The 27568-nt window shown below is 38.1% G+C and overlaps 3 protein-coding genes across 5 annotated transcripts; 1 reads left to right on the forward strand and 2 right to left on the reverse strand.

The window, feature by feature from the left end:
* Window positions 1-1130: 1130 nt before the first annotated feature.
* LOC103712944 (anoctamin-like protein Os01g0706700) lies at window positions 1131-12441 on the reverse strand. Of its 2 annotated transcripts, XM_008799659.4 has the most exons (15): window positions 11476-12441; window positions 7815-7884; window positions 7601-7716; window positions 6942-7068; window positions 6765-6865; window positions 6566-6657; window positions 6357-6461; window positions 5998-6261; window positions 3148-3280; window positions 2900-3013; window positions 2754-2824; window positions 2504-2634; window positions 2289-2371; window positions 2062-2169; window positions 1131-1680 (listed from the first exon to the last, which is right to left on the reverse strand). In XM_008799659.4, the coding sequence occupies exons 1-15, from the start codon at window positions 11647-11649 to the stop codon at window positions 1411-1413; spliced, it is 1959 nt and encodes a 652-aa protein (XP_008797881.2). In that variant the 5' UTR covers window positions 11650-12441; the 3' UTR covers window positions 1131-1410. The 2 variants fall into 2 exon arrangements, with proteins under 2 accessions (XP_008797881.2, XP_026662684.2); XM_026806883.2 differs by lacking the exon at window positions 11476-12441 and having other exon boundaries at window positions 7807-7884.
* Window positions 12442-14722: 2281 nt separating this feature from the next.
* On the reverse strand, window positions 14723-18955 carry LOC103712945. 2 transcript variants are annotated; one of them, XM_008799660.4, is made up of 7 exons: window positions 18437-18955; window positions 18274-18359; window positions 17127-17205; window positions 16996-17055; window positions 15577-15701; window positions 15359-15430; window positions 14723-15216 (listed from the first exon to the last, which is right to left on the reverse strand). In XM_008799660.4, the coding sequence occupies exons 1-7, from the start codon at window positions 18896-18898 to the stop codon at window positions 15114-15116; spliced, it is 987 nt and encodes a 328-aa protein (XP_008797882.2). In that variant the 5' UTR covers window positions 18899-18955; the 3' UTR covers window positions 14723-15113. The 2 variants fall into 2 exon arrangements, 1 of the variants encoding a protein (XP_008797882.2); XR_003386774.2 differs by having other exon boundaries at window positions 15127-15216; window positions 15297-15430.
* An 891-nt stretch (window positions 18956-19846) lies between these two features.
* Window positions 19847-22738, forward strand: LOC103712946 (putative pentatricopeptide repeat-containing protein At5g40405). Its single transcript, XM_008799661.4, has 2 exons — window positions 19847-22165; window positions 22318-22738. The coding sequence occupies exon 1, from the start codon at window positions 19933-19935 to the stop codon at window positions 21832-21834; it is 1902 nt and encodes a 633-aa protein (XP_008797883.1). The 5' UTR covers window positions 19847-19932; the 3' UTR covers window positions 21835-22165; window positions 22318-22738.
* Window positions 22739-27568: the final 4830 nt, after the last annotated feature.

Below are 27568 nucleotides of genomic sequence, written 5' to 3' on the forward strand. Positions count from 1 at the left end.
CGGCCACCGGAGGACGCCATCGCCGGCGGCAGCGGCTCGCGCTCGAAGCGTGCCCGTTTGGACCGGTACTTCTCGGGGATCGAGTTCAAGATGGAGTCGGGCCCGCTCAAGGAGCTGGACCCGGATAAGCTTAAGAACGAGATCAAGCGCTGGGCCAAGGCCGTCGTCGCCTACGCCCGCCAATTGAGCGGCAGCTTTGGAAGCTCGCGCGGCTCGAGATCCGATTCTCAGAGAGGAGAAGGACCGAGTTGAGATCGATCGATGAAGGGATGATTCGTTTATTCGTTTGATGTACATAGAGAAAACTAAGAGAAGGCAGCCTTTTGATCACAGAAGGTAGCTTCCTTGGATGATTGGAGAGCTAATGATCGCGGTTGAACGCGTTTGGTTGGGTTGGAGTCTTGGGCTCGGATTAACGGACAATGAAGCTGACGCCAAGAAGGTGGAGGGAAGGATTGCATGCTTTGTACATGGAGTGCGGCAATAAAAGCTTACTGTTTTTCATAGATAAATAGGTTTTCTTTCATCCTTGTTTGCTTCTCTTGGTTTAGACTTTCATGTATGATTCACTATAGTTTTGAACAATTAATATATTCAAGATTTTCATATTATTCTGCTATTTTTTTATGTCATTTAGGTTCTTTGAAAGATTGAAAAAGGGTGATTAATCTCTAAAATCTTCTGTGATTGCATATTTATCTTTTTTATAATTACATAAAAATTCTTGTAAAATTCTCTCTTTCTACAAATCGGTCTATCCACTAGTTTTTACTTAAAGTTTGGCTAAGGTTAACCAAGATAATAGAAGAAAACAAATGCCCTCAGCTTACCAATGAGTGAGGCTTGGGATTAGCCTCTTCTCACTCTGGACTTGGCCGCCATGGTACCAACAATAGAGGGGCACGGGTTAAAGGTTAGTTTAGCCTGAGACTGAAGGCAAAAAAAAAAATCCAAAAGATGTGAGACTAACACCAGTAGGAGAATATAAACAGAACATCCGGTATCGTCTAGTTAACTCGATGGATGCATAAGTAATAAGTTACAACATTTCAGGGGTTAAAATATAAAAACTAAAAGGACAGAGTAATATGCAAAAATGAAAGATGTCAGGAAGTAATATGCAAAAATCCTGAAGGGAAAACCTGGTATCGAATGTTGGTTTTTCCATTTCTTTTTGGTTTTTGGTCTGCAACTAAATGTCTCAAGCTGGTCTAATAAAAATTTTACATGATATAACAAAAGGTGATTCTTCTTACATTCACCTTTGGAACAAAAATCGCGGTTAGAAAACCTTACTCGGATAATCACAAAGTTGCAACGCCGAACAACCACAAAGGGTGGTGACTGGCGAGATAGAACATATCAATCAGACCAATCAACATGAAACCTTTCCCAATCTCTTTGCTTTCTTCAGTTTCTCTTCATCTCTAAGTTGGAGATACTCCTTAGAAGTTGCTTAGAATACATGTCCCGTGCCTGTACCACATTTCTTACACGATTTGCTTTCACCCATGCCGGCTCCTCCGGCACAAAATGAGAGAAGCCAAATTTGATAAGGAGGAGAACATGCTCCATTATAAGGATTGCTGCAAGCCCAGGCTCAATTCTCCACTTCCCCTCCTGATCGTACAAGCAAACAAGCAGTACACAGTTGGTGCAGATTGCTGTCACAATTAGAAACTGAAACATGATGAAACAATCAATTAGTTAAACAGAAAATATGAGCACAAAGAGTTGCAGTCAAGGATATTGACTATCATAACAGAATTGCATTTCACATAATTTTTCCTAGTTGCCAATGCTCTGAACCATGATGGATCATGAAAACCAAAAACCATCATGCACACCTAAACATTCATGTTAAGTAACACTTTGAACCTCGCAATTCTCTATTGTGTGGTACCAGAACCACATAACATGACAAACAAGGTTCTAGTCAAGGAAGTCTGAGAATTTATTTCATCTCCACCCCCTGTAATATTTCCTTGCATATCTCTCTGATCGCTAATATTGCACAAAAAAGGTTCATGTGATAACAGGTTCTATAATTTAACACCAAACCTGGAATATGTTCAGCCAAGCTCCAATTGTTGCAGAAGTACGGGGCACAGGTCTCTGTAACATAACAAGTAGCTTCAAAGCATCTGTTCTGATTTCAGTGATATTATTCTGCGTAAGTTCAAGCAAAATAGTGTTTACATGGAAACAAACATAACCATCCAAACAAGGATGTCTATATATACCCAAACAAGGAAGATATGATCTGAGGCAATCAAAAGGATATATACCACTATAGCGAAGCAGAACACAAGAGGGAATGCACATGCAAACATCATGATCATTCCAAATTGCAAAGCCAACTCCAGATAATCTGCAGTAGGTGCCATATTTTTTTAATGTTTGGACAAGCCCATATGTACTCAGATTGTGAAAGTTTTGTTGGGACGACTCAACAATAAGATTATAAAAGTGTCCACAAAAATTATCTGTATATGATCATTACCATCAAATAAGCCATCTTCAAGCTCCTTCCCAATGCATGCTGTGTAAGAAGGCTTCAGATACTCTTTTTCCACTCTGGTAGCCAAGCGTATCGTCTTTCCTACTGATGAACCTTTCTCGTGCTTTTTCTTGCTTTGTAAAACATAAAGATTCATCATTTTTTCTTCTTTCTTTTGAAAAAAAAAAGAAAATACAACAAATAGGGAACAAAAATACCCAAATGTGTAGTAAAAGAATATCAGGAAGCTTACTGAACAGCTTTGTATTTCTTATAGCTGTACTTGAGGTAGGGGTAAGCATTCTCTATCAGATTTTCCAGCACCTAATGATCACCTAAAATAATGGGTTTAGCAGAAAGCAAGGTAATATCAGAAAAGCATAACTACTGAGGCCATGCCTGAGAAACAATAAGGCGCTGTATCAGGACTTCACGAAGAGTTGTAAGGTTGCGATGCAACAGGGCATGGTAAAACAATCCAATATATGACTGCATAAAATAAAGGCCAAAAACCTGCACAAAGAAAAGTTACACATAAACCTGATAAACTGCCAACACAAAGAAAGAGAGAGCTTGTCCAAAGAAAAGTTACACATGAAATATATGTGCCAACAAAAACAAAGGTATCCACTACAAACTAGGTTCACCTTGTAAACCAAACTGGCAGCACTAGACTCCTCGCCTTGATTGTTTTCATATTTAATAAGAATGACAGACATTTTGCCACCAATCTGTGTATAGTATTGAATAGCCAAAAGATAGACGGCCGTCAGCAATAACCTGCAGCACAGAACCATTAGCATGCAGGAAAGTTTATCTCAAGACTTCCCAATAAACTTCTATATAAACTTGAGTCAATTAATGCTTTCATAAATCCATGAATACTAATACATAGAACAATTGCACAAGCAATCTTCGCTTCAACTTTATCATGATTCTTTGTGACGTAGAGCAGATATCCACTCTCATGGCATTTAGAGGCGTTAGCTTCATCTGCCATGCTTCTGCTAATAGCTACATGCAGTGAGAATGAAATCCATTTTAGAATGAGATTATATTGATTCGACGCTCCAATACTGGCATCATGGTTACTGCAGTTGTTCGTACAGTGTGCCCAAGTAAAGCAGACATATATTGACAGCTCTTTCAACTTGACCGTCCATGGCAAAACAACACATGCATCACTCATATGCCCTGCATGTCATTGTTTTGTATCTCCACAGCACTATTTTGACATTCCTGCTCCATCAACTTTGCCTCATCTTATGTCTTATTAGTCTTCACATACAAGAACCTAGCTTACTGTGTTTCTTACATAGATGAGCACCGTAAGACTCCTTAAGCAGATGACTTTTTCTGACTCCAATAAAAGAAATAGTTATGAGATAAAATGAAAACCATTAGCTTGGTAAAACTTTGGTAATATTTTCACCTAGAGACAGTTCATCATCATTTGATTGTTTTCTTGTTTTACCTACTCTAAAATTTTTAGTTAAAATAAAACTAATGCTTCGGTCAAAGCCGTCAGCTCTTTGGCCTTTAGCAAGGGCAATTGATGGTGTGGAGAAGCACATGAGGCTTGCAGTTTGTATCATTAATATATCTAGAACTATTTGAATTTAATTTCTAAGGCTTGCAGCTCAAAATGCCTCAAGGTCTACTCCCATCTTTTTTGGTGGAACAACCACAGTGGCTTTTATTTCTATTCACTGCAGCCAATTTTACCATTCAGAATTCACATCTTGAATCATAATTAACAATCATATAGAATTGCTGCATACTACCACTTAATCCACCCTGGTTTAGTCCTATTCAAGACATCCTTGTTCATTACTTGCAAACCTTTCTGAAAGATGGAACCTAAGTGATGCCTTTTAATCCTTATTGTGTCCTCCATTCCACATACCCACATTTAAAGTTGCAACCTTTTACTGTGTTTCAACACAATATTCACTATCTTTATAATCAATACTTTCCATAATTCGAATAAAAAGTCCAGATTCTCTTTCACCACTTACATCCAGTCCACCGTGACCTTATCTTTTTTTTTTTTACCGCAGAAAACCTAAACTCTGAGACTGCTTCAGAGAATTTCTCTGAGGCTTTTCAAAGTATATTAAGATAACCCCTTCATTCAAAGTTTCACCACCATTTACTTCAGCATCTCATCTTTGCAGTGTTATATCATGCTCATGTGATGATGATGTAATGGACACAAATTTTAGTTTGTTCCCAATGCTATTTAATGATTGCATAACCTCCAAGGTATCCCTACTCGATCCACCCTAGTTTGATCATACTAGACCATCCTTGTCCATTATTTTTATTCTTTTACAAGAATGAAGCTAACAATATCAATTGGCGCCAAAGCACTGACATGCAGCCGGTGCCACTTGGTAGTAAGGCATCGGCATGTTATTACCATGTTGTATTGATCATGTTAAATGGCACGTTGATCCACGGATGAAACTGTAAATCTATAATAATTGTAAAAGGAGGATCTTAAGGCTGATCTTAATGAAGGCCAATTGCCACATACTGCACCTTGCCTCTTTATACTCGCCATTGCTCCTTCACATAAACCTTTATCGCTGTCAATATACTTATTCAGTGCATCCCTCTTCCTTGCCCACAAAACACACTAACCCGGTACTCTTGCATGTGCTTTTCAAGATTAAAAAAAAAGAATCAAACTCTTCTTCTTCACGCTATAAACTTGCAAGTTAAATGCCTGCTTAAGAAAATCACCTGAATACACAATCTTCTTAAGACATAGGTAAATCAGATTTCTAAAATCCTTGGAACTTGTTTTAGACTACTTTCTACCAACAACTCTAATGGTTTTGTATATCTCAGAAGTCCAATTCCATAAAAAAGTGATTTTATATATCTCATTCACTTGTTCTTGATTGGCATTTATACGCTTTTGTCCATTCTTTGGTGTTCTTCCTAGTCACCTAAATTTCATCAATACATATCTGATAATTAGACCAATGTAGTTTGTTCCATTGTTTACCATTTTTTTTACCATATGGCAAATTAAATATTGTTTTATCACGTAGCTATATCCATACTAAAATCTTCCCTTCTTTCACTCTCATGATTCAAGTTTTATTCTTAAGTGAACTAGATAACACTTAGATCATCTTAGTTAGCTAGACATGCACTTTAATTGAAAAGTCTCAATTCTCTAATGATGCAAAGTAAATGCAACCTATGGTGTCAGAAAAATGTTCAAGTGTTCAGTATGTAATCAACATGAATGATTCAGAAAAAAGAGAGGGGGGGGGGATGTCATTCAATGTTCATTAAAGCAAGTGGTTGTGTAAAGCAGACAACATGCATCAAATTATTACAGAATCAACATGAATCAAACACAGAGGGAGTATAATTATCGTATAAGTATCGCTCAAGTTACATGTTCTCCACGTTTCTCATAACAAAACCTTAGGTCTTTTGTAAATTTAAAAAAAGGAAAGTGCAGCTAAGATTCTTACTTTAAAATATAAGATTCAGTGATCTCATATAGATGAGCATAAGCCAATTCAAATGGCAACTGAAGACAAATGATAGCCAATGCAACAATTGTATTATTTCTTATTCTTAGTAGAAGTCCAAGCCACTCATCTCTTTGTAATATTTTTTTCTCTATTGGCTTATTGGCATCAAAATTCTTTTCATGATCTGCATGGACACGGTTCGAGGAACTCCTTTCAGTGTCTAGGGCCTTGTACTCGGAAAGTGAGCAGTTTATACCCCATCTGCCAGAAGTGGGGGAAAAGGCATTAGTCCTTCCTTCATAAGCAGCTAGTGAATCTTTCTGTCAATATTCTGAGAAACAGAGTATAATGTTCACCTGGCTAGAAGTGTTGAATTCTTGCGCTTCCAAAATTGGATGAAAAAAACAGCCCATGAAATGATGAAAATGAAGAAAGCAGGAAGCACAACTAACTGCATTGATCTGTTTGTTTTTTAAGCCATGAAATTAATCAATTCTATATTTGTTGCATGATATTCAACATATATAGGCAGTATGCAAACATTCTTAAATGGGAAGTATCATACCCAAAATCAATCAGCTGCAGGGCAAGTCCAAGTGCAGCTGGAAAAAACAGCCACCGAGTGTACATTCCAAGAAAAGAAAAATATGTGGCAATCTGCAATATAGAGTGCCAGAAAAGAAATTTTGGACAGATAGAAAAACTAGAAGAAAAGGCAAAGACAATAGAAAAGGCTAACTGAATTCTAGACTAAAAGAACTAACCTTGGTCCCATAGTATAAATAAATTTCATCAACTGGCTGCGATGTGAAATCGAACCAGTTAAGAGCCCAATTTTTCAAAAGCTGTTTCCTCTTTTTTTCATCTGCATGCAGGAGTATGCTATCAGTCAGCTGCCACTAATGATTAAATAGGCACTAGAAAGATATCAATTAGCATACCATGCAAGGGGAAGACTTGTTTAACAATTCCTTCATCTTCAAATCTTTTTAGTAATGATTCATTTATCTGAAGTTGTATCTCTTTACCATCAAACTTTAATGTTAGATCTGCCTCCGCCCTGTTCACCTGATGACATTTCAATTATAAGATCAAGACATTGTGACAAACCATCACACAAAAATGTCCCGGAAATCTAACTTTTCAAACCTCTGAAGGGCTCTGACTTTCCTGCAGAATGAATGGGAGATATTTAGGGCCTGTTTAAGAAATCCAGAAGGATTGGGCTGGATTTCGTATTGGATTCCAGATTGGGCAATCTATATAGGTAGGGCCCAGATCAACCCAATACTCCTCCAGACCAAACCCTATGGGAGGAAAAAAAAGAACCTCCATGGGTTGTTTTTTTCTTCCTGCAGACCGACAGGCCAACACACGAGTTCTAAGCTAAGACTAGAATGGGTTTTTAAAAGAATACAGGCTGAGCAGGTCAACAGGCCTAACTCCTGCAGGATATTCCTGCAGGAATTCCCAAACAGGCCCTTAGTCTTTGACTAAACTAATCTTGTTTGAAGGGCAGATATCAAACAGATGCATGCTTCATGAAGTAGTACACGCAAAGGGGGGAAAGGAGCGAGAGGGGAGGAGAGATGAGGCATACAATCCTATACAGCAAATGATGGAAACAGCGAAACCGCTCAAACCAGCTGAACAATGATCCATCTGGCTGCCTCACAAATGCTGTAACTTGATCCCACTCAAACTGTAGCTCCATTCCTAAAACAGAATCCAAGGTTATAAGGCCATAAATGAGTAAATTCGCAGAAGTCCAGGAAGCCAAATAAAATTAGAAAATGAAATTCTTACACAATTACCAATGTAAGTCAACTTTTTTATTTGCAATTCAGTTGCAGCTCTTCCCAAAGTTTCCTGTGGTGCTGCCAACTGAAAGGACAAAACATTAATAAGCAAAGATGCCTCATGAGAGAGAGAAGGGGGTATCTACGATGAAAACAACTCCTAAATTTGCAGTTAATAATTATCGCTTTCAAGTTATATGTTCCAACCTACAGCCACTGCTTTCAACCATAAATTTAAACTAACCAATCAGATGCAACTCATCATTTGACAGATAGGTAATAATCAGTGAAAATAATCACCAATAAATCCAATAATTGTTTAGCAAACTGGTTATCAATTAATGACCCACAGTCCAGTCCACAAGAAAAAAATTGCCCATATGACAGAGCAAAGCTGTTTATCCCATAAGAGGGCTGAAAACAGATTGAATATGGATCTGATACTGGTATATCCATATTTATATCTATAACTTTTCAGCGAATATGAATACAGATACAGATATTAAACGAATATCAAATTAGTATCCATATTTGTTTTAAACAGATATGGATATGATCGGCTATTAAGCATATCCACATTTATTCTAAAATGGACAAGGATACTAGTTGGATATTAGTTATATTTACATGTTTTCTATCTGAATACAAAATTACAAATATAAATTGGTAATTATTAGGACATAAGTCAAATCTTGGGTGGAATTCAATAATAAAAATTAACATAATGACAATCATAAAGAAGGGAATGGAACCCCCCTATCTATATTGCAGGTAATGCACAAGTAACTAGGGATAGGTCTAACGCATGGTTACTAAACTTGCAAGAAGACCAACCTCATCTAGGATTCAAATCACTATCTAACTGGATTTTATTAAAATACTAAAGACCAAAAATATTTAAAATAAACTATATAAATAATATTAATAAATTTAATAAAATTTCTAATGTGAAATAACTGAAACATATATAAAAATTTCTATTTTTACGAGAGCATGTAAAAAATGTAAATGTAGAAATATATAGAAAATTGATATTTTAAAATATTTTTAGCAACAATATTTTAAAAATATCATAAAGCGTAATGGTGTATATTCACTTTTCCTTTTTATCAGGGAAAAGGATTGATTTTTATGGAAAAAATTAATTATTAAAATATAAAATATCATAACATATATCAAGTAATTGTATTTAATGACATGACTAATTGACTAAGGTTTAAATAAGTAAAATAAATAATTATTGTAAAGCAAAATTGAATGCTGGAGCCTGGTGGTCGAGTACTTAATAGTTCAGAGGTTTGATTCTGGTTATGGGAGCAAAATTATTTGGAAGTAATTTTTTACCGAATATCTGAATCAGGATTCCAAAAATTTTTAAAATCCAAATTCCAATACGGACCTGACTATGTACTAGAATCTATTATATATATACTAAAATAGAGGCTCTGCTTGTGCTGAGCTCTTCGCTCACTACGTGGACACTAATATTAATGGCGGAATTTAAATTCTTCTCTCATTCCACATTATCATTAATAAGGTGGAAGTCCAGTATTAATTTAAAGTCATGTATAAATTAATTGCATGCTGTAGAATTATGGTTTTTAACCACTCGCCATGTGGTAACTAATATTATTGATGAATCTGAATCATTCTCACATTTCATATTATCATTAATAAGGTAAAAGCCATGTAGTCTTAATTAAATTACCGAGACAAGAGAGTTGATACTAAATATGTAAACAAACAATTGCAAGCTACAGAATAATAGTTAATAAATTACAAAAATATATAACAATTAAACTAAATATATCTAACATTCATTAATTAGTTAATATAATATAATAATTATATATAACGAAAATATATGAATAAATATATTTTTAATTTTTCATAAAAATATATTTTAATATCATATATAATAATTACATGTTCATAATTTAATTTTAACTCAAACTCAAGCCAATCGACACATTTATAGCCTTGAAATTTACTATAATCTATATTCTGGCCTACACAAATGTAATTTACTCCATGATTTAAAGTAACAGCTGTTACAATGTCGCAATGGCGTCATGATGGTTTCAAATAAACTACATAATATTTTAAATATAATTTATTATACTGCTATATTATATTTAAAGAATAAATCAAAAATAAAAAAATCATATTTGAGTATTATATGGGTTATACACTAATATATACTAAAATAGAGGCTCTGCTTGTGTAAAGCTCTCTATCTGCCATGTGAATGTACATATTAATAACGTTATTAATAAAACACTTTATTTTGGATAATAAGTAGGGCTCTTATTTAATATGATTCATAATAATACAATATCATTAATAAGAAGCCTATTAGCTTATTAAATTGTATTAATAAATTTTTTATGAGTACTAATAAATTAATAAAGAAATTAGTGATATTATTAATAACTATATTTGCTTTATGTATGTTGATATTAATAAAAATATTTTTCAATAGTAATATACCCTGCCCGTATCCTATGCGAGTCATTAGATTATACTAATATTGTATTAATTTCTATTGCATTTTTATAATCATGATCTTACTTAAAAGTGCAAGTACAACCACTAATGGCCCTGCTATATTGCATTTAAATATCTCCTTGATGCAATAATTTTCTCTTTCTTATTATATGCAGAATGGATCATGATCTTATTATTTATTATTGATAGATACTATTATAATTTTATATACTGATAGCACATTATATATCAATATCAAAAAATTATTTTAGAAAATAATTAGGCTCTTATATTTGTTATATTCTATTCTATTTCTGATATCTATTCTATTATATATTCTATATTAAATTTAAGAATAAGTAGAAATGGAGAAAAAATTGCATCTCATGCATCGTGCAGGTTATATGCTAGTTTCTATCTAAATCCGATCCAAATCGGTTATGGAATCGGATACAGTCGGATATTACCCAGCCTATTTTCAGACCTAGCCCACAAAGTTAGGATCTATGAATTGTAAACAAACTAAGCTTTTCCTGACAAAGAAACCAATAAAACCTTAGGTACTAGAGAAAATTTTAGTACTTTCACAAAATAAGTTTTATAAGCCTCTTTTAAAGTAGTAAAATAAAAAAGAGCGATAAGATTGAATTCCCATACTTTCTGGTTAAGTAGACAAGAATAAATGGATCCAAAATATAATGCTTTTTAAAATTTAAGGTACCAAATGTTACAAGCATACTCACTTCAAGAGACAGCAGATCTGGAGAAGCGAAAATCAAATGCACACAGAAGAATATCATGGAAAGAAGTGTTTTTATTATAATAGAATCAGATCTCTTGAGCAACAATGTACCTTCAACTGATATCTTTCGTTCTTGATGGATGCTTCAAGCAGATGTAAGAAATGTTTACGGATTCATCCAAAATCCCACATTAAGAAAGAACAGCAATAAAAAAAATAAAAAAGGCACATCTTTTATGAATTAATCCCAAATGCCACATTAAGAAAGAACAGTAACAACAATCAAAAAGGACCAATCTTCATGAGTTCATCATGAATCCCTTATAAAGGGAAAGAGATAAACAATCAAAAAAGAACTACTCTTTATAAACGCGAACATTATTTCCACAAAAAAATAAAAAAATTAAAAAGGAAAAGAACGGTATTAACAATCAACAAAAAACCAACCTCTATAAATTCATCCGAAATCCCGCATACTCTTTCAACTATCAAGCCCGCCTTCTTCAACTCCTGCACAAGAAACTCAACGCAGTCCCGATTCTTGTCGCCTTCTTTCTCCCTCCTCTTGGGCACCACGATCGCCACCTCGAACACGGGCTCCTCTCCTCGCCCATTCATCATGATCCCAATATCGGAACCGGTTCAGCCTCAAATCAATATCACAACACCAAAAGAACCTCCGAAACCAAACCCCAAATCCTTAATGGCAAAAAAGGCATCGTTTCCAGCGAAAAAAAGGACCGTTTCGCCTCGCATTCCCCCAGTGGCGAATCCGGCATCAATCTTTATGGGAAAAAAAGACGAAAAACAGAGAATAAGCCCAAAAAGAAGAAAAGAGAGCACTGGAAAAGGCGGAATGGAAGCGAAGAAGAGAACAAAGGAGCGGGAGTAATCGTGAAATGGGAATTTTTCGAGGGGGGAGAGTGAAATTAGAGAGAGCCGTTGTCGAGGAGAGGAGGAAGGAAACGGAAGACAATGAGAGAGAGAAAGGCGACGATTGGGAGAGAAGGGAGAGCCGTTGTCGGGGGTTTGGACAAATGGGAGGGGTCGCCGCTTGTCTCGTTGCCCTCTCCGCCTTCCAGAGAGATCGCGGTGGGCGGAACAGTGGAGGCCAATTCGGGATGGAATAAATAAAATGTCGGGGATTTATCGAGGAGTATCGAATTCCGCTGTTCTTTTCCCTCTCTCGTCTCGGAATTTGCTGTGCGAGCAAGTGGGGCGGATTAGTATATCCGGAATTAGCGCGCGCGGACGGGGAATCCCCGCATCCCGGTGCCGGCAGCCGTTTCGGAGGATAGTTATAATGATATCGATCTTGGGACAACGTTAAACGGTGTCGACCGAGGTTCGCATTGGATATCACCGGAAGGGGATAGCAGGCCGGCAGGAGGATAACACGTTGCTCTCTGGTCCGTTGTATACTGACTGAAATGTCCGCACGCGATGGGACCTAAATAGCTTGGATGGGGTGCATGTGATTTGTTCGAAACAAAGAGAGGAATATAGAAACGTGAGAATTTAACTAAATATATATAAAAAAGGGTTTTAAAAAATTGACCATTTAAGATAACTAGTATATATAAATAGATACAAGTAGCTGTACTAGAGTAAATCTTCACTTAAATTAGTTAAATTTATATCAGACGATAGTGTTTCACGTTGATGATCTAAAACGTTGGATGTTATTTAAAATATCAAAATTGCCTATATCAAAAAATTATATGAATTTGGATGTCCTTAATTATACATCAAATGATAAAATATATATATTATATTATATTATTGAAAATATTTAATTTTTGTAATCATGCAATGCATCGATAAGAAGTCTCTAAATCATATGAATCTTGGTATGTGAGTAGTTTAAAAATAATATATCACATTCAATGAATCGAATTATTGATGTGAGATCTCTATTATCTAATTTAGACTTGATTAATTTTGGATAGAACTCTATGTGGATGTAGCCAAGTATGTGTGTGAAGAAATATCTTCAAAAGGACGGGTCTATAAAAATATTATAGATAATTAAATATGAAAGATAGAAAGCAAAGAGCACATCCCATGAACATGATCATGAACATGGAGAGGATTTTATCAAAAGAAGCATTTTAGTCCTGTGGAATGTCAGTTCTCTCAGACCGTAATTTGCTAGAAGGTTTCCTCCTTCGGTAACAAAAAAAAAATCTAAAAATAATAAGAAAATGCATTAGGAAAGACCGTAAAAGACCAAAGTCTTTGTGCTGGACTACGAAGCTTTTGTATGCATATGTTCAATGCATACAAGAGAATATTCAAATAATTATGATTCTCTAGCAAAAAAACTTTTGTGGCAGGAGAAAAATGATCATAGATGAAAGACAGAAATCAAATCGATACACCTAAAAGCTACTGCAAAAGTATTCACGTCCTGAATTTGCCCAAAAAGGTTACTTGCCATGATAAAAGGACTAATGTTAGTGTAGATGGATAAATTGCCTTTTTTTTATATATTTTTGGCAGTAATGGCCTAGTGAGTTCACACGACATTCTCTAATAAGTTCAGGACTTATTACCCTGTTCTGTGTAGGAAACGAGGGTTCACTGTTTGCTTTCTCTCGGACAGATCCCGTGAAGCTCCCTCTCATTCCTCCGACGTTTAGTACCGAGCGCAGGGCATGCGCAGCGTGTGCAAAGAAAGAGGTGCTGTGTACGTGTACAGCAGAGTGTGAATGGTGTGGTACACCATGTCTCATACTATAATTTGTCCCACTTTTAATGCAGAACCAACTAGTACTTGTATACACGTCCTAAATCAACTGTTCAGCTAACTTTTCCGACCATATCATCACTCGTGTAAGTCTCAGACGAGCAGACCGGAAACCTAATTAAGCCACCAAGATGGTAGCACGGATGAAACGGAGCTTTATTTCCACTAAAGTGGTCCAAGTTGGAAACATATGGTACTGGAATAACGTATTCACACGTGGGTGTTGATCCCAATGAAAGAAGCCTATAGGTCGGAAAGGATAGGCGAAAACTTGCAGCCTGCATCGAACATTCTCTGATGAAAGGAAGGTCCAGTGGGGGCTGCTATGCAGGTGAGGTCCTTTCTTTCCCCTCCTATTTTTTACCAAAAAAAAGAAGGATAACAAAAATTTTCCATGTTGATTGCCTCATTTGCTATAAATTGAAGTTTGTGGACGAGGCCATAAGCCTCCACTCTGATAAAGAAAAGAAGTCCTTCACGAGGCACTTAAAAATCATAATGTTTCACAAGAGAAATAAAATAAGCGTATTAATCAACAGTGCAGGTATGCCCATCAACATTTTTGGGAAAACTTTTGGAGGATCCATGACAATCTGATATTCTGGTTAAGTTGTTAAGTGATGCCTGAAATACTAGTAGAGTCAAAAATGAAATCCTCTTATCAGAAGGCTGCAATACAATTATATACAAAAATCCAGCATGTCCATGCAGGCATGGTGCGAAGATGACGAGAGATTTTTTTTTTCTTTTTTTTTTCTTTTTTTTTTTATTTTTTTGGAAGGGGAGGGGTCGTGAGCATCAAAGACAGTTTTCCGGTAGAGACACAGGATGCTGGGCTATGCCAAACAGTGGAACAAAGTTCTCCAGAAACTCGAGCATTGCGAAGCTTATGACCAGGGCACTGCTTTTTCACATACAATGAAACACTGAGATCACTAACATGCATAAATTCAAAAAATAAGTTTGACAGCAAGATATACAGCAGATCAACAATATTTGGTAGTCATCATAATTCTTGAAGGATTTTTCATGTCCTCCTTTTACATCTCCGACCATGGGAGATTCAAACTATACTTGCAAATACCTACACCCTCATGCTAAATATAGCTAACATGACAATTGAGCAAATGGAAAGCATAATACCGCGAGCAATAGATATAGCTGATGACAATACAAGCAATTCCTTGTTCAAACTAGCAAACAGGGGATTCTAGATCAAAATACTCATCAGTTTCATCCTAAATGTCACTTCTGAGGAGAATACCGATGAACAATGTAGCTGCAGGTGGAACAGAGTTACTCGACAGCCATTTACTTTTATAAATCAGAGAAAAAGTTATATCTTGTGGATGCTACAGCCAGCATCCTCTGATGCGAAGTTCTCCTTCCAATTCTCAAATTCCGATCCCCCAAAGACCACTTGTTTGATCCCTACATAGCTGTCAAAAGAAAGATCATGAATGCCAGTTTATGGTAAATCCCACTAATCGAATAGCATTCAGGAAAATTTATAATTAACTTTTTTTAAAGTATGCTCAAACAAATGTTAATGCGGCAGAGAACAGCTAGATGAGAAGTTACTCCGAGCTTATGCAGGTCAAGGCATTAATCAGCACATCCAGAAGCAATGGTTCACTAGTACCAATGTCTACCCTGTTAAAATCATAGAAAATATATATCAAACTACAATAGCAGTTCAAAGAACCATTACCAAGCCTTGAAACAATTGCAGACTGGGCATTCTAAAAGCGAATTGCACACACATTGAGAACAACAGCTAGTGTAACAAAATATGCTACCATATGCGTGCTAAGTTGTCTTGAATCTCGAGATCACCAATGTTGTAAAAGGTAGTTGGCGTTACATTTGCTCCTTGAATTGCATCATAACTTGGTCTTTTATTATCCAAAGGCGCTTGTGATAACTGCATAAATCAAATATATAGGTCTAGCCAAAATAATTTTTGAATAAATAGAATGAAGCCAAGTATAAGCTAAAAACATAGATAGAAGTTTGGCACACCATTCTTGAAAATCTTCCTCCCATCTCATTCCACATAATTAACATCCCTCTAGAATGACCTATTGACTTCATTTTCATCTCAAATAATACATACTCTTCATCTTTGATCTAATTACAGTTTAGTGATTGCCTATTATACTAGTCTTAACAACCAATGACACATACTTCTACAAAGTTTTCCATGGTTGATTACCTGAAACTGAACCAATCTGCTGAATCTTACAACTCCATATCCCCCACCCCCGAAACTAAAAATGCAGGCACCCAAAAAAAATGGAGGATCCACTGAAGCTTATAGGTAATAAATTGCTACAAGAAGTAACAATTATTTTGCCATGATGCCTCAGACTATTGAGGGAACTCCATCGATGAGATCCAAGATCATCAGCTTAAGGTAAAAAAACACAACTACTGAAATGACACTTTAACTGACTTCACATGCCTTACACATTGTCACAGTGCTGTTCATGAGAACTTGTAAACCCTACAGGTCTACAATAAATTTTGGGTTATTACCTGATCTCTTCAACAGCAGAATGAGTCTTGTCACTAATAAGCTACCATACCCATTGGTTATATGAAGAAGAGGAGGATCTCATTCTAATAACCAACTATCACAGCAATGGTTTATACTGAAATCAAAATGTGCAGTACATCTGTAATCGGTGTGATAAAATTTAAGTACAACTTATTGCTCTTTAGACTACTGTTTGTCATTCATCTGCAAATTATTAAAATGCATGCTAGAACCCTTGGGGAAATAAGAGACCCAGAATAAGAGATATAGATTATTTCCCTAAAACTGGATGTGGTAACTGACAGTGCTGACAGTATTGTCCTAGTTAGTATTAAACTTTGTACCACACATTTTGGGAATCAAACTATTAGCAAGCGTGGAAAGCAAAGAGTGTAGCAAATTTACCTAGTCTTTGAAAGATATGAACTTTCTATTTCTTTTAATCATACTTGCATGCTAGAGAAATACCTACAGATATGCATACACTTATTCCATGGTTAAAAGACCAACCACCAAGGAAACACATTTGAACATTTGACTTGTCATTTTTATTATTTACTTCAGCAAGATGGTAAAAATCAATTTTCAAGACTTGGCTTATATGAACTTTCAAGTTGTTCAATAATTCCTGTCTAAACACACACAAGCAATATCATACAACCATGATCATTGTTCTTACTTGCATGTTCATAGAATTGCACCCACCAAGGCGCCCAACAATATGCCAAGCTCGAATAGTCTGCACACAAATAAATCAGCTAAATTGGGAAGATTAATGAATCTAAAGAAAGTTGGAAAAATTGCACTTACATCACAGATTAGTGACACATCTTTTGGTAATGGAGCATTATAAAATTCGAACCATATATAGGAGTTTGAAAAACCAAACCTGGCACAAACCAACCAGAACAAACATGTTATCAAAAAGAGTTTAGAATATTAAATTCATTATTGATTAGTAGGAATATGTGAATGGAAATGTGAAATATCAGTGCATCTGCCATCAAGAAAAAGAAAATTCAATACTAAAGCAAGACAGTCGACTCTAATTGAAAAGCGTCGAGAAAATGAATCTGATAAAAAAACGAAATTTTTAAAGTCCCCTTCCCAATCTAGAAAATCAACAAAAATCAGCCCCAAATTTTCAGAATCTTACATCTTTGCTAGCAACTTCAAAGCGATAATATTTTTCTAAGAAAATAGAATATCCTGGTTGTGTCCTTTACTTGCAGTTAACAGATTTTACTACTCTTTGATCTTCTAAAAGTGATCTCTTAGCAGCACTCCAGAATTTCTTTTTATCGGTCATGCTTGTTTATAGTTTGTCAATGACATGTTCCGCAAAATGCATGAAAAAACCATGTCAATTTTTCAAATTATTGATTTATGAATCAGAATATCCCAAGAGAGGTGGGAATTATTTTCCCTATTTGCAAACATATCATCATCCAAAACCCCTTGTTACATTGCCAGAGTTCCTTGGTTATGCAATTTAATCCAGGAACGCAACACCGCAACTTTCCCCAAAACCTTTAAAGAGTTCAAACAAAATGTGAAAGGTAAGATTTGATCCAGGCAACAACATTTGTCTTAGGCATATAAATCACACCCCACAAGAACAAATAAAAGACACAACATTGCTTTACTCAACTGTCTAATAGCTAGAGCATATACCATTTTAGCAAAATGGCCGCAAGTATCCAGTCAGGCTCGATTATATTGCAAGAATCGAAATTTTAGATAAATGATTCTGATCGCCACTAGAACCAATTATGCTACAATTTGTATGAGTGCAAAAGCATCGAATCATTGCCCATGCGTACTATGTAAAAAGCAACGGCTTTTCTTTTCTTTTTGAAAAAAAATGATTGAGAAAGCAAAGAAATTTATTTATCCAAGTTCATCATAAAAGAAGAGAGAAAAAAGAAAACAAAGAACAGATGAGTGACGATTTTACTTGTTGAATGTTACTATCATCGGTGCGGCGGACCCAGTTTTGGCTTGCACTATTTTGTTCCTCTTCCTTCTTATCCTCTCTTCCACCTTAAAAAGTTTTTACGTTAATCAAAAAGCAATCTTGATGAAAACTTAGGAAAGAGAAATGAGGGCAAGAGGATTACTCGAGCCTGGGCCTTCTGGGGGTCATCGAAACAGCTACCAAGTATCTCCGCGATGTCGGGGTCTCTGTCGTAATCCTTCTCGTCTCTTCTCCCACTATGTACATCCGAATCCGAGAACCCTTTGCCTTCCCCTTCGCCACCTCCCTCATCTCCCCGAAATCCATCAGAAAATGGGAACACCTCCTTGTCTCCTACTTCACCTCCATCCCCCTGTCCGTCGTCTTCTTCTAATAGTTTAGCTTTGACTTCCTCGAGTTCTTCTTCGATGGTCTTATCCTGCCTGTCAGCACTGGCTCTGGCGACGAAAGCGGGGTTTTGGGGTTGAATGGAAAGGCGAGGAAGAGAGAGGCGGTGCGAAGGATGGGGAGGAGACAAGACTATACGAGTATTCCAGTCGAGATTAGAGCCCGGAATAGCAAGGAGATGCGAGGGCGCGTTGGAGTGAAGATGGCGGATAAGCATCTTCCCTTCGCTTCTATTCCAGATATGTGCCGATGGATGGCAAATTTTATTATCAACAAATCGGGTTTTGTAAGGGGGTTTTGTAGGGGAAGAGTTTTACATGTAATTGTTCGGCAAAATAAAATGTCAATATTAGTGCAAATTTTATAAAAACAATTTTAATATATAGATCTTTAATAATTATATCAATTTTTTTTGACGAGAGCATTCTTAATTTCTCTCTTTATAAATATCTTAAAAAAAGTCTAGAAAGTTAGAAATAAATCACATGCGCATTTTTTTTACTACAATTTTTAATATGAATACATCAAAAAAATAGTTAAAAAATAGTAAATTTCAGAGTGATATAGACAACTCCCCCTCACAAATTCAAAGGGCTCATCTAAAATGTTCAGCCACATACGAAGCCACCCAATCTGCAACTTTATTAATCTCTCTCTATAGACATTCTTAGTCTAAAAGGTGACATCTTTATTTACCATGGCTCGAATATTTCGAAATAAAGGATGGCAACTACCACACTATCGTTGTCTTCTGAGATCCGGCCGATCATAATAGTCGAGTCATCCTTGAACGCAAATTAGTTAGGCTCTATCTCAAAAAAAAAAGAAAATATTCATGCCTTATCCACACCCACATCTCTTAAAGTCCTCTTTAGGTTTAAATAATAAAAAAAATATCTATATATCTAATCTATATATTTTATCTGTCTTATCTCTTGTTTTTGAACTTTTATTATTTATTTTTAATCTCAAAATATAGTGCAAGTAATATATAAGAAATATTAATCTTTGAAAATAGTTGTCGAGTTTAAACTGATGTCGGCACCTCGGTTGCCGACACTTTTTCAATTTTATACCACCCATTTTACATCTAACGCCCTAATAAAAACTTAGATATTGTATGAGTCCCTCATGTTAACCGCGTTCATCCTCTCGAATCCTTTGCGACAAATAGCAGAAAATAAATCTCCCTCCCCCGCCTTTGCTACGCTCTCTCCGATGTCCTGAGGCTTTCGGAGCTTGGCTTCTTTGATGCGGTCTGGGCTTTCATGTCGATGTAGTCCGTTCTCATCCAATGCCCGCTTATCCCTTCGCCGTTCTTCCACAGCCCCCCACCACCCTATACTCTCCCTCGTCCCTACCTCCCCTTCGTTTCCCCAACTCCTCCAAGCCCATGCCCAACTCGTCGTTCGCGGCCTCACCGCCAGCCGCGCCGCCATGGCCCACCTCCTCGCCCATTGCGCCCTCTGTACCTCCGCCCCGCCCCACTACTTCCACGCCATCTACGCTCGCATCGACCGCCCCAACGTCTTCGCTGCCAACAACCTCCTTCGCTGCCTCGCCAGGTCCGCCGCCCCTAGCGACAGCCTCCTCTTTTACTCCCGGAGCCGCCGAGCCGGCGTTCTGACCAATAACTACACGTTTCCTTTCCTTCTCCAAGCATGCAGCAGAACTCCGGTGGTCGCCGAAGGCGCCCAGGTCCACGCCCACGTCGTCAAGCTTGGTTTTGATGGAGATTTGTACGTTAGGAACGCTTTGATTCACTTCTATAGCTCCTGCTGCGAGATGGATGAATCGGAAAGAGTTTTTAACGAGTTTCCGGAGCGGCGGGATGTGGTGTCGTGGAATGCGATGTTAGCAGGGTATGCGAGGACGGGGCGGATCGATGTCGCCGAGGAGTTGTTCGAAGGAATGCCGGAGAGGGATGCGATCTCCTGGAGTACTATGATAATGGGTTACGTTCAAGGTGGGATTTTGGAAAAAGGATTGAAGTTGTTTAGGGAAATGGTAGACAAGGGAGAGATGGTGAATGAGGCTGCTCTGGTTACGGTTCTGTCCGCATCTGCCCAGTTGGGCTTGCTTGAAAATGGCCAATTTATTCACTCCAACATTAAAGCACGTAATTTCCCGATCACTCTTGCCGTTGGCACAGCACTGGTAGACATGTATGCGAAATGTGGAAGCATCAAACTCTCGAAACAAGTTTTTGATGGAATGCCGCAGAGAGATGTCTTTGCTTGGAATGCTATGGTTTGTGGGCTGGCCACGCATGGAATGGGAAAGGAAGCGCTCGAGCTCTTCCAAAGGTTTCTCAACGAAGGGCTTCGTCCCACAAGTGTGACCTTTGTGGGGGTCTTAAATGCATGCAGCCGTGCTGGTTTGGTCGCTGAAGGCCGTCAATACTTCAAGTCAATGATAGAAGATTATGGTATTGAACCGGAGATGGAACACTATGGCTGCATTGTTGATTTGTTAGGACGTGCTGGTCTTGTGTCTGAAGCACTCGAATTGATCGAAGGGATGAGTGTCTCACCAGACCCAGTTCTGTGGGGAACATTGCTAGGGGCATGCAAGATACATGGATTGCTAGATTTGGGCATTACAATAGGGAATAAATTGGTCGAGCTAGACCCTTCCCATGATGGGCATTATGTTCTTCTGGCTGGCATATATGCCAAAGCAAGGAAATGGGAAGACGTCATTAGGGTTAGGAGATTAATGTCTAACCGAGGAACTAATAAGGTTGCTGGTTGGAGCCTGATCGAGGCCCACGGAAGTGTTCATAAGTTTGTGGCAGGGGACAGGGAGCACAAGGATTCTTCGGAGGTTTACATGACACTTGAAATGATTGGAAGGAGGTTGGGTGAGGCTGGTTATATGCCGGATGTTTCGTCTGTCTTGCATGATATTGGGGATGAGGAAAAGGTGCATGCGATCACGGAGCATAGTGAAAGGTTGGCTATTGCTTTTGGTATGATGGTGGTTGATGCAGATCTTCCAATTCGTATTGTGAAGAACTTGAGGGTCTGTGGTGATTGTCATGAGTTCAGCAAGATGGTGACAAAGGTATTTGGCAGGGAGATTGTTATGAGAGATGGAAGTAGGTTTCACCATTTCAAGGAGGGGAACTGTTCATGTCTTGATTATTGGTAAGGAATTGATATGATCATTTAGTCAATGATGGACTGAAACTGATGGTTTGGAAGCATTTTGCTCTTGGTGGGAAAAATGAGCAGTAATTAGTTGGTCTCATGCATTGAGGTGGCGGTGCTAATAGATCATTGTCAATTGTCATTGTTCTACAACATCGTAATAGAAGTGGCACTGCTCCCTTTGCCTTTATGTCAGAACAGCTTGTTTTGCTATTAAGAAGGTTTTAAAGGGTAGCTGTTGGATAATTCAACTGCAAACTAAGTCACATGCTATCTCGGCAGTGCAACTGTAGATGCAACATATCCATAACTGGTGCAATAGGTTTCAAAAGGTGCAGTAAACTTAGTGCAACACCTCAATTAGAAAGTTGCAAAAGATGCTCGTGCTTTCTGCCACAGGCATCTTTCTTTTTATTTAATTGTGCTATGATCTGCTATATTGTTCTCATTGTTGCTCACTGTTGTTCTATGGCATGGTTTTCAGGTCCAGTACATAACCACTCGTTGCTGCAGCATCTATCCTTGAGTCATTTGACATGCATTGAGACTTCCTAGTGGTGGTGCCGAATATTATCTGGCCTCTGGATTCAGAACGGAAGTGGGGAGGCAGAACTGAAGCCAGCAAAGAGAATGAGGAGCGAATAAGTTAAAATTCTTTTTCAGATAATGGAATTATAATATGCTCGAGTAGTAAAGGTTGTTTAGTTTGTAGCCTTGATTGATATCGGGAAGCTTCTGGCCATATGCATCTTATAATGCAGTGAAACTTCAGTTGATGCATTAGTAGTGCTTAATGGATTAGTAAATGTGAGTGTTTATCTTGATAACTGTAAAATGATTGATTGTTCCCTGTAACCATGCAAATATTTATTAAATTGAATGTGGCTAGTCATCTAACCTCTCAACCATTACCCAGTTACTTTATGCAATTCTTTTTGGTTTCTTGTGCTTTTCATGCTTTTCCGCTGAAGCTTTCCATAATATTTTCAGCTAGGACTAACTACTGACTACTGAGTCCTGTAAGTGGCCAAAGTTGATTCATTGAAGGACATGGATGACCCGGGAAGATGTCACAGCCGCTTGAAATCTCTCTCTCTCTTGGTGAGATGACTGAGCTACGGTGCTCTTTTATAGATGCATCAAGGTACAATAAATCCTATGACGGTATTGAGATCGAGGTGGTAGATGATATACACCGAAGCCGACCATAGCCGTCGTGGCAAACAGACTGATAAGAGCTTGCCACAAAGCTCGATCAATCAAAACTCACCACATGGCCAACCTCGGAGATATATAGAGAATTTCGCAACTTTCAAACTCTCCTTCCAACTAGTGACAGCTCGACAATGATTGTGAGTGGCTTCCATAAATGTATAACGGACGAGTGATTTGTACAGAGCAAGATGCATGGGTAAAATGTCCGCATGTGATCTTCATAATATACGATTGATTAGCAAAAATGGCTGATTCACACACCCAATTTCCTTGGCAATAGGTGTTGACCCTTGTTTATATAAACAACTTCTGGGGGACTCTCTAGGTAAGTTCTCTTAAGTTCTTTTATTTCCTTACGCTGCCACTCTACTGCTTTCAAAACACCTCTAATGTTTTCTAAGAATATGTTTGACTTAGGTATCAGAGGCTCTCACTAGATACTCTTCGGCAAGAAAACTTTTCTATCTTTGCTATTTCAGATTAGATCTGGTGTTGGAGCAGAAGTTTGAGCATAGTCTCCACTGTTCCACATCACCTCGGAAGCGACTAGCATCGAAACCATCACCATTCGAGTGCAGCAGCCACCGAGCCATCATCTCAAAGATGGGTCTTGATATTTGGCCGATTTCATGGTCTGAACAACCGACCATCCGAGCACTCCAGTAGCTCAACCAGCTTAGTGCCTTAGTCCAGCTGATTCCCAGCAGCAACAGTAGAGTTCTATAGAACTAATTCCATGCAGTTGGCTATATATACAACAATCCAATCTGCAACACTATTGATCTCCATATAAATATGAACTGTCCTAAAAAACCATAATGTGGATACCAATCTCCTTAGATCCGCCAAAGTTGGATACTAAATCATCCTAAATAGCAGCACCCACCAGCAACCAGCTGATCACCATCTTTGGGTCCCCCCTCTACTTGAAATATCTCTTTGAAATCAGGAAGAAAATAAAACAAAAATCATCGAGCTTTACTGAAAAAAATTATCAGGCTTCGTAGCCATTTGGTACCTATGGTCACTAGTCGAAGGTAATTAACTCCTGAGCTTGTTGTGAAGCTGAAAACAACACCATAAAAGAGAGATCTTGCAAACTAGCAGCACTTCTCGGATCGCCTGGAAGCCAAAACCAACGGTTAACAGCTCAGATTGCCTTTGGAGGAATCAGAGGGATTCTATTTAATGAGGTCACCTCCACCATAGGCCCTCCGGGGATTGGGAACATAATCCGTGCGGTATGTGATGCCATCTTATCGAGATTTGAATTAAATGCCCGGGGAACCTGCTTTAAGAACGATGGCATCCCCGTAACCGAACCCCGCTCGCATCCTGACCAGCAGCACGTGAAGGTGCTGAAGCTTCCCTTCTTTTGATGTGATTTAGATGCCGCCACCGCTCTTTACGATTGGGGACGGAGCAATGTTGCATGGAACACTTTAAGCAACCACATGGATCCCAACACGTGGAGCAGTCATTGGGTGGGCCCATGCATTCCAACTGGATCTAGCGATCATCGAGATTCTACCGATGTGACAGACAGGATGTCATCCACTGCAAAGCATTCATATCTGATATCCAAGCCGTACTTTGGCCAGTCACTTCTGGTCAACCCATGTGCCCTAATTCTCTAGTGGTAGGTAAGCTGCTCCACCGGCTATACACAAAATAGATGGGGGCAGAGGAGATAAGTAAGTAAGAAAAATACCTTAACAATATGAGTGTCACGACCCCCGCCCCGTTCCCGGCGGGCCGCCGCGACGGTCCTAGGGTGCGGGTAGGCATAAGGCCACCAGCCACCGCGTAGAACCCTACTACCTATCAATTATCAATAAATCTTGAAAAATTTGGCATGATGCATGCACAAAATGATCACTTTTCCTATAGTGACCTGTCAGGATTATCTCAATACATACAACACACTACCTGTCAGAGCAGCAATCACATAATCCGTCACATAATGAACCTGGACAATATATATCAATACATTATCTCAGGCATATAACTCATCTGTATAAAAATCTGGTTCCCATTCCATCCATGGTCAAACCCATATCCACAACAGGATCTATGACTGTAACTATGCACTATATACAATAGAAGGTTTATAATACACCAAAAGGTATAAACCTCTATCTACATTATACTATACTATACTATGGAGCGGCACAGCTAGCAGGCAACCACTAATCCTGCTCCTCTCTATACAATACCTTTCCTGCAATCAAAAACATCAAACTGGGGAGTGAGTATATAAATACTCAGTGAGTGGAGTAGAGAGTACTATGCACATGAGACAAGATATAATCATGGCTCGAGGTAAAATCTCAAGATCAATAACAAGATGAACATGAACTCAACATAAAGAATATGGAGTAAATCATCAATATCACCACAATCAATATCAACTCATCTGAAGCATATATGGAATAATCAAGTCAACATATATGCTACTCATGAATATGTTCAACAGGTCATAGTACTGAATCATATAAATCAGGTGTCAATAGGCCGAATCATCAACAAGACAGCTATCGGGAGGTGGGTTTTACGCCCCAGGCGAACCAGCAACAACTCCCTACTGCCATATGCATACATCGAATATGACACCACACCAATATGTAAATCATCACTAGACAGCTGTCGGAAGGTGGGTTTTACGCCCCAGGCGAACCAGCAACAACTTCCTACTGTCACATGCATATGCAGGATAAGACACCATACCGATAACATAAATGCTAGACAGCTATCGGGAGGTGGGTTTTACGCCCCAGGCGAACCAGCAACAACTCCCTACTGTCACATGCATATGCAGGATAAGACACCACACTGATCATATAAATGCCGGCCAGTATCCAGAACAGAAATCCATCTCACATCTACATACTAAACGGCACCTCGCGGGAATTCTACATCCGCGGAAAGCCATACTGCACCTCGCGGGGTCTTACTATGCCCGGCGGCAAGCAGAATATAAGTCGTAGGACCGGCCGATCCTACGCCTAGGGCCGTGTCCCCCCCTAGGAAGGGACTGGGCTCCGCCCACCCAGAAGGCTACTATGTGCACAAAGGCCGATGTTCAACCCCCATCGACTATAGGTGTCCTGCAGATACTGCCAAGCCATGCATAAATGCCATAATGCACCCTCCCAATACTCTACTAAAAAGGAGTATAATCAAGATTACCACTCACTCGATCATGACCCAATCATAAACTAACATCAGGGTTGGGAGTGAGGAATCACGGGAGTACAATGCAACTCAATATACCATGAGAAGGGCTGTACAAGTCTTTGAAATAGAGGAAATGAAATCAATTTACAAAAGAAATCATTTCACAATTCAGATCCAATTTCATTACTCACAAAGGAGTATAATCAAGCTACGACTCACAAGTCTTTAAAATAGAGGAAATAAAATCAATTTACAAAAGAAATCATTTCACAATTCGGAATCAATTTGATTACTCATCAACCCCTCGTAATTTTTCTCAATGTTCCCTCAAATGCGTGCACAAGATAATCAAGTATGGAGAAACAAAATTATAGAGGAATCTACTACAATATCAATCAATATGCTCAAGTGGAATCAATTCACACTTGGCGACATTCATGAAAATGAATTAAGGATGCTCATGGTGCAAAGTACATGACTCCCACTCACAAGTCTTTGAAATAGATGAAATGAAATCACTTTACAAAAGATGTCATTTCCCAATTCAGATCCATCGTAATTCCTCTCAATGTTCCCTCGAATGCATGTACAGAATAATCAAGCATGGAGAATCAAGATTATAGAGGAATCTACTACAACAATTTAATCAATAGGCTCAGGTGGAATCAAGTCACACTTGGCAATATTCATGAAAATGAATAAGGAATGCTCATGGTGCAAAGTACATGACTCCCACTCACAAGTCTTTGAAATAGATGAAATGAAATCACTTTACAAAAGATGTCATTTCCCAATTCAGATCCATCGTAATTCCTCTCAATGTTCCCTCGAATGCATGTACAGAATAATCAAGCATGGAGAATCAAGATTATAGAGGAATCTACTACAACAATTTAATCAATAGGCTCAGGTGGAATCAAGTCACACTTGGCAACATTCATGAAAATGAATAAGGAATGCTCATGGTGCAAAGTACATGACTCCCACTCACCTGCCAATCCGGCACAGCCCTGATACGCCTCCAAAAATCTACAGCAGGCAGTGGGGAACTTCTTCCTCTTGTTCCCTAACTTCTTGCCCAACTGTGACATGCATTTACAATACATTTAGTCTTGTATCAAGGGCTATAATCTACGTGCCAATTATAACATAGGAAACTTTAATTGATTCAACTCCTCTGTTCCTTAAATCTTTTCTTTTCTTTCTTCTTTTTCTTTTTAATTAATTAACTCACCATTTATGTGTATTAGGGACTCCTTTGCATGAGTACAAGGTCCCTTTTTGCTTGATCTAGGCTTAATACTCTATTATAGCATGAAATCCCTTATTTTCCACCCGGATGA

The sequence above is a fragment of the Phoenix dactylifera genome, chromosome 4 (assembly GCF_009389715.1).
Source record: "Phoenix dactylifera cultivar Barhee BC4 chromosome 4, palm_55x_up_171113_PBpolish2nd_filt_p, whole genome shotgun sequence".
In the NCBI taxonomy this organism is placed as follows: domain Eukaryota; kingdom Viridiplantae; phylum Streptophyta; class Magnoliopsida; order Arecales; family Arecaceae; genus Phoenix; species Phoenix dactylifera.